General features: G+C 37.1%; 1 protein-coding gene across 2 annotated transcripts; it reads right to left on the bottom strand.

The window, feature by feature from the left end:
- Positions 1-97: 97 nt before the first annotated feature.
- On the bottom strand, positions 98-6,223 carry LOC125821681 (CRM-domain containing factor CFM3, chloroplastic/mitochondrial). 2 transcript variants are annotated; one of them, XM_049501081.1, is made up of 11 exons: positions 5,262-6,223; positions 4,610-5,066; positions 4,382-4,512; positions 3,626-3,976; positions 3,378-3,534; positions 3,005-3,297; positions 2,840-2,899; positions 2,652-2,738; positions 1,160-1,242; positions 250-301; positions 98-161 (listed from the first exon to the last, which is right to left on the bottom strand). In XM_049501081.1, exons 1-9 carry the CDS (start codon positions 6,162-6,164, stop codon positions 1,216-1,218), a joined length of 2,466 nt encoding a protein of 821 aa, XP_049357038.1. In that variant the 5' UTR covers positions 6,165-6,223; the 3' UTR covers positions 98-161; positions 250-301; positions 1,160-1,215. The 2 variants fall into 2 exon arrangements, with proteins under 2 accessions (XP_049357038.1, XP_049357039.1); XM_049501082.1 differs by lacking the exons at positions 98-161; positions 250-301 and adding an exon at positions 808-1,022.
- Between the last annotated feature and the right edge of the window lie 995 nt (positions 6,224-7,218).

The following is a 7,218-nucleotide window of genomic DNA, read 5'->3' on the forward strand; positions in this document are numbered from 1 at the left end:
AGCAGGTAAGAATATCTAATCTACACAAGACAAGCTCTTGCAAGAAATCAGTGGGCAGACAAAACAACAAGTTGTCTGTCAGGCGTGAGCACAGGACGAGCTCACATTCGAAAATTAGTAGATACCATCAGGTATTATGCGACTCGCAGCTAAAAAAGGAACTGCAAAATTCACACATGACAACATATCATTTGGTGATGCCATCGAAAATACATGTTTATGTAATGAGACATCAACATGAATATTCACCTCGACTCTACTCTATACTCTAGTGCCTCCGAAGGTACAACTTCGCTTCACCCTGGATGGAAGAAACATTGTTAGTCAGGAGAAACAACCCACAAAATTATACTTTATACTTAAATGATAAGTTGGAACCCTGTTGGAGGTCACAGTTAGCTAAAGAGTGTCTAATAAACTAGCACAAAGGGAACCCGCAACGGGTGACCATGTAGGTTGAACAAGGGGTCTCAAGTTTGAGACCCCATACATGCTTTCTCGGTCGAGCTCATCGCATGGGGCTTACTAGTGTGGTTTACCTCTCCTATGTATTTGTGGGCAATTATACTGGAGCGAGGTTTATCTATGCGCACCCGAAGGGTAGCGCGGCTGTGGATTCCCTAGTCATAAAAAACAAAAAAAAAAAAAAAAAAAAAAACTAGCATAAAGAAAAGGTTAAGGTGAAATAGAAAACTATACTCATCGGAAAGTAGGAAATGATTGTTCACATAGCAGAGCATGCAAAAGAAACACTTCACAGAGCAATAAATGAAAGCGCCATAACTCATCATACGTTGCTATGAAATAAATGAACAATGTACTCATTCTAGTTCTCACTTCAAACACAAAAATGAAACTAGCCAGTCCCCAGTTTATTGTGTAACAGCACTTACTAGACAGGTCAAATTTCACCAGCAGATCCTTTTCCTTTTTAATCGTTAACCAACAGATCCTTTTCTTTTTTGTGGAATGAGTGACAAATGATTTCACAAACAGATTCTTCATTGGAGGATTTTCTGCACCTGAATAATATAGATGGATATGATGTTTACTCACACTGAAAACAAAATTTAGCAATCAACCAGCAATACCAATAACAGAGTGTGCAAGGAAACATTTTCCACTTCAGATGTGCTGACACAATATGTCCATATCTTACCTGCAGCCTCGGTTGAGCAACAATGCAACACCATCTTTAAAAGCATTCGACTATTACTAGTTCTGATCCTCCGCATCGAATTGCTGCAAATGGATCAAAATTCAATATTGGTGCAGTGCTAATTAAGAATACAAATGGCCTGTTACAGTAATATAAGCGACACAATTCATGAAATATTTCCAAATATAGTCTAAACTGAATAGAGCGAAATGGATTCAGATGATTCATATAGCCGGCCTGAGCTAATTTGCGATTGAGATGTATCAATATTGATCAGGTCTAAAGAGGAGATCAGGATAAATTCTTTTCCAACATGGACGAATAAACATTTTCTAAAAACCAGAATATTAAAGCAGACCAAGTGATTTGAATAGGGAACATTCACCATGGAAGTAATTTAATTCAGTATGATGTCCTCCACTGCCAACCGAGTACCACTTGCATAAATTTTGGAAAACCTGCACTTTGACCCATAACTATGCAGGCTTTTTATGAGTTTGTAGTGTGTTTTCCAGTTTCAGGAAACAAAGAGGGCTGAGGGGTGGGGAAGATCAATTAGTGGTTTCGATCTCCCTTGCCTACCTGCTGCAAGTGGATCAACATTTCATACTGGTCCAGGGTATTGATTCAAGAAAATTTTCCTACTACAGGCCTCTTTATAGAAAAGGGTTCAGCCAGTTCGAAAGTTAAGTCAGTCAGCCAGTTCGAAAGTGAAGATTATTCTAGTTTAAGAATGGATCAGTAATAGCAACTATCACTGGGGCACCCACACATTCTACAACTATTTGAATCAATAAAAGTACCAATGACTGGCCCACTTCCATAAATTACACAGCAGAGGTTCAATGCATTCCTAAGAATGTCAAAACCTCAAGGTTTCTCGTGTATCAGTGTCTTTTTTCTGTGTCATTTTCTACTCTACTTGGAAAGAGGTGTTGTTATGGTCCCCTTCTATGGATCTAGTTATGGGACACTGCAAGATAAAATCTGAAGTTTTCTCTTTTCTACCTATGGTGTTGGTTCGTTAAGAGAGAACCTCCAATCTCTTGAGTTTGAAGTACTGAAAACTTGACTAATATTCTGCCTATCATTTCACTGAATGCAAATAACACAAAATACAACACTAGTGGATTAACCACCCATCTAAAAACAAGGAAGTAACTTCCTACTACAATTGAAATTAGAAAAGAGGAGGAATTACCTCCTTACTGCAACAACTGCTTCATAGAAATAGGAAAAATAATAACTAAAGAGCTGTAATAATCTACTGCAAACACTGCTATACAGATATAAAAAATAAATAACTTATAAGCTGAAGTAATCTACTTTCTAATTTCCTTAAATCTTCCATCTGTAAATCATTGGTAGACTAAAAGGGTGCTAACAGGTGTCCCTCTGTTGAGCCTCCTCTTACCTCTTACAGTGTTACTGTCTTTTTGCTTTGTCATTCCCTACTCTACTTTCAAAAGAGTACTATAGACCCTCTTATTACCTTTTCCATATCATCCTCATCATCAGATGCATCTAATCTCGAGAATAAGGTCTCCTCATCAATCTCCTCAACCATGTTCGTATCTTCCTGCAGATTTTCAGAAGGGCAAAATAAAAATGAAAGCAAGAGGTGATTTGCAAGTTTAATGGTTTCAAAAATTTATTTCCAAAAGAACAGGAATTTCATACTAGCTCAGACTTCAAGTTTTGAATCTTATCCTGCAACGCTGTTATGTGATGCTTAAGTGCCTGGAAGAATTTTTAGCAGACATCCATGAGGTGAATAATCTCAAGATATCAGACACATAGAAACACATCTATCTGTGAAAGAAAAATGATATAAGAATATATTACCTCACGTCTTTGAAGTTCAATTGAACGGGCCAATGCTTGTCTCTTAGTCAGAAGATTTTTGGGCCTGAATTCATTAGGACGCTGGTAATTTTTCCCACGATAGAGTATAATTGCATAGCCTTGGGTAGTCTTATCTATAGATACCAAAAGGCCACCACTTTCAGCCTCAAGAGTAATTGCAATGTGTTTTATTTGTGCTGTATTCCTCCTCTCCGCAATGATCTTTACAAGCTCCCGATATTTCCAATGTAAATGTATATTCTCTATAGTTCCATCAAAAACATCTCGCCTCCCTGAACCGAAATGTAGAAGTTATGACTAATGAGCTCTATCCTGATAGGAACTATCAGATTGAACAAGTAGCACCGCTTACCTAGAAGAAGAAAAGGTTTCATGCTAAGACCCATTTTGCGGAAAAGAAACCTTTCCTCAGCAGATAATATTTCCAAATCAGTAGGCAGCTCAGATGGTTCCCGATTTTCCTGCAATTTACGTAACATATTTTCTGCCTTTTTGACCTTGCCTTTTGCCTGCAGATACCAGTCTAATATTATACATAACAAATAGGGAGAAAGATCCATTTGCACAACTTTTTTCTCAGTTTTATTTACAAAAACTTACAAGGGCTAGCTTCTCTTCAAGATACTTCACCAGAGAAGCATGCCTTGCTACAGCTGCATCTCTCATCATTTTCTCCCTCTCTTCAATACTAGGTTGGTTTCCCCAGCGTGAAGTGGCTGCCATAGTTTCAGAAAGTGTTCCAGCAACCAATGGTCTTTTAGGAGCTCTAGTATCAGAATCAATAGAGGTTACTGCTCTTTGCCGTGCTTGTTCTTCTTGATCCTGCAAGAAATCACTTTTTCTCTCTGCTTCTTCAAGCGCTTCTGTGACACGAGGTGGCAAGAAATCATTACCCCTGTAAAAGACAATATAATCCTTATTCCTGGAGAGTAGTGTTCCTCCGGTCAATACCTGTTGAACAAAGAAGATCTATTGTTGGATTGATTTAAACTTTTACTAAAACATACTTGATAAAGAAACAAGTTTGAGAGTCGCAATGGAACATGCAACTCATGTACTCAACTGAAAATTTTGACTAAAAGATTATGGAGTACACCACAATACATATTCCAAAAACAAAATCAAGAAAATGATACCTTGCTAAAGCAGCTAACAATGTAATGGCTTGGAAATCTAAGTGCCAGAATGATGTTCAAGTTCAAACAAAAGACAGGGAAATCTAACTTTTTGTCATAATCGTTTTTCTACTTATACTTCCGTCTTCTTTTCCTTCTTTTCAACACTTGCTAGTTCGCTTGTACTTATCATACAGTCTTAACTCTCTAAGAATATTTGTAGCGAGCTTTATCCATTCACCTTAAGTTCTTCTGACATTCTTTCATTGCTTGTATTTAGCACACCACGTTTTATGGCTATCTTGGCAATAGCGCTTCTTCTCCAGAGCTTCACCATGGCTGCAGCTAAACCTTGCAGTTGTCTGTTCCTTCCTGAATGAAGCATACAATAGTTTGGAGGTTAAAAAAAATTAAGTTACTGATTCTTCAATAAGATAACAAGGAAACATTAGAACTCCTTTCCACATACCTAAAGCAAAATGAGGGGGCATAATTCTCGCAGTTCTGCGTAGGTATGTCATTTCTTTATTTTTTAGGTTAAGTTTAGCTCCATAAGGAAGACGGCGAAAAGGAGGTCTATATCCAGGAACAACAGCAGGCAACAGATCAGCATCAACAGGCAGTGGTTCACGACCCGACCAATCTTTAAATCGTGGACCAACTTCATCCAAAATCATGTTGAGCTCGCTTAAATCCACTATTTCTTCACTAGACAGCTCAGTGGAACCATTTCTTGGCCTTTCAGCAGCTTCATTTAAGCATTTGACTCCAAGGCTTTGACAACTATCATTGTTTGGATACTCTGATTCATCAACATCATGGTTTTTTGAAGTAAATGATTGTACACAAGGAAGCTTGTATGATATTCCTCTGTATAGCACTATGGAACTGCCTGATCTCCAAATCACCAATCCTCCCGTTCTATGCTAACAATGTGCAAAGTATAATACACATAAGAATTCACAATGATAACAATCTACAAAACTGGAAAATATAACTGTATATGGACAACATATTAGGACTAAAAACTTCAAAGTTGACATATTCTGAGAAGAGATGTTTTTAACAATCTCGGTTGCATTTGCGAAAGGTTTTACAAGAATGAAGAGAAATGTATGTACCTCTAGAATGTCATGTGTCCTCTTCATATTATGTGAAGGAGGACCTTCAAATCTCAATTTAACAATCTCATCCACTTTCCACTTGTCCTGAATGGAGTCCACAAGTTCCTGTGTTACACCACCTGACCCAACCTTTATTCTCTCCACCATCCTCAAAGCTGCATTCCTAAGCCTCTTCAGTTGAGCCTCAGGTATCAATTTCTCTGCCAATTCTGCATTATTTTTTCTCAACTTGTCACCTTCCCATGGCAGTCTTACTGAATCTTTAGCATTAGTAATACCCTTGTCAACACGGGCTTCAGCCTTTGATTCCAATTTGATATCTTTTTCAAAATCTTGCTGCTGTGGTGACCTCAAAGGGGCACAATCAAAATTTACTTGTTTATTTAAAGATTTTTGCTCCTCCCTAATTGACCCAATATCTTCAGAATTCTCAAGAGATTTACCAACACTGCTGCTTTCACCAACCTGAGATATTTTGGGTTGTTTTCCATGAACCCAAGGAGCTAAATTAACCTTAACTCTTGAACCAGAACTTACTGACTCATTTACTACTGGATTTTCTAACTCAGAAAACTGGACTTGTCGTTCTACAACTTCTTCTACTGATACTGAATTGCCTTCTTGCCAAGGGAATTTCTCCCTCAATGAAGTGGGTTTTACGGACCATTTATCTTGAACTTGTTTAACAAAGCTTGGTCTGGGTTTCCTCTGCTTCTTTATCTCATTGATTTGCTTGTCTTTGTTCGAATGAATTGTTTGGGGAGAAGAACAATAAACTCTTACTAAATTTTTAGCTCTACAGCTGTGCCAAGCTTGAATTTTGGGTAAGGGAATTGAAAATTGAAGCTGCTTCGAAGAAATGTAATCAAACGACAATGGCGTAGACGCCATAGCGGCCATGAACAAACTGTATATTCTTGAATTCTTATCGCCAAGTCGCCATAGCTTGAACACACCAAAAATATTAATGTTAAATGAGCATTTGTTGCCCAATGTGGTAATTTTAATTTTTTTTTTTTTGTAAAGATACGATCTGCATATAAAAAAAAAAGGCAAAGAGTCAAATATGCTCCTAAACTATTCGAAAAGGTTTAGATATATTCTTCGTTTAAAGTTTGGCTCACTCGTGCCCTCGTCGTCCAACTTTTCGTCTAGATATGCCCTTATGACGTTAGTTGGCCTACTGAACATATCCAACTCATTTTCCATTTCTTTAAATGTCACATGGAATTGTCATGTCATTTTGACTTTACCACATGACATTTATATGAAAAATGGAAAATGATCAATTATGCGCCTAAAAAATTCAAACCCATAAACATCTAATCCGACCCATAAATCAACCCCTTCTAAATAAACTACCCGATCCGTTTAAACGGAGGGTATATCTAGACCTTTTCGAATAGTTTAGGGACATAATTTGACCATTTACCCTAAAAAGATAAAGGGGGGGAAGAGTCAAAAATACCCCTCAACTTTGGTTTGTTAGTTGATTATGCCCTTATCGTTAAAATGAAGTTATTCTTATCCTTACCGTTAATAAACTTATTGTTCATGCCCCTCTGTGGACAGAAATCCCCAAATCAATCAAATTTGACCCGATTTCTTAAAAATGACCCATTCCAATTTAAAATCCATGCCCAATCCATCTATCTATCTAGGGCTGGGCATAATATGGCTAAAACCCAAAAAACTGACCAAACCAATTTTTTTTAAAATTTCGGTTTGGGTTTTTCAATTATTTCGGTTTCAAATTTCAATATTTCAGTTTTTCAATTATTTCGGTCGGTTTCGATTTCAAATTTCAATATTTCAGTTTTTCGGTTTCGATTTCAAATTCAAAAGGAATGAGTAATAAATAGCTCATTCAATGACATATTTATTATTTAAAAGAAGTACTCCTTTTAGTTGAAAGCTAACAAGATAGTTACAATGTAACTAAATACTATAAAAA

The sequence above is a fragment of the Solanum verrucosum genome, unplaced genomic scaffold (assembly GCF_900185275.1).
Source record: "Solanum verrucosum unplaced genomic scaffold, falcon-dt-bn FXZP01000305.1, whole genome shotgun sequence".
Lineage (NCBI taxonomy): Eukaryota > Viridiplantae > Streptophyta > Magnoliopsida > Solanales > Solanaceae > Solanum > Solanum verrucosum.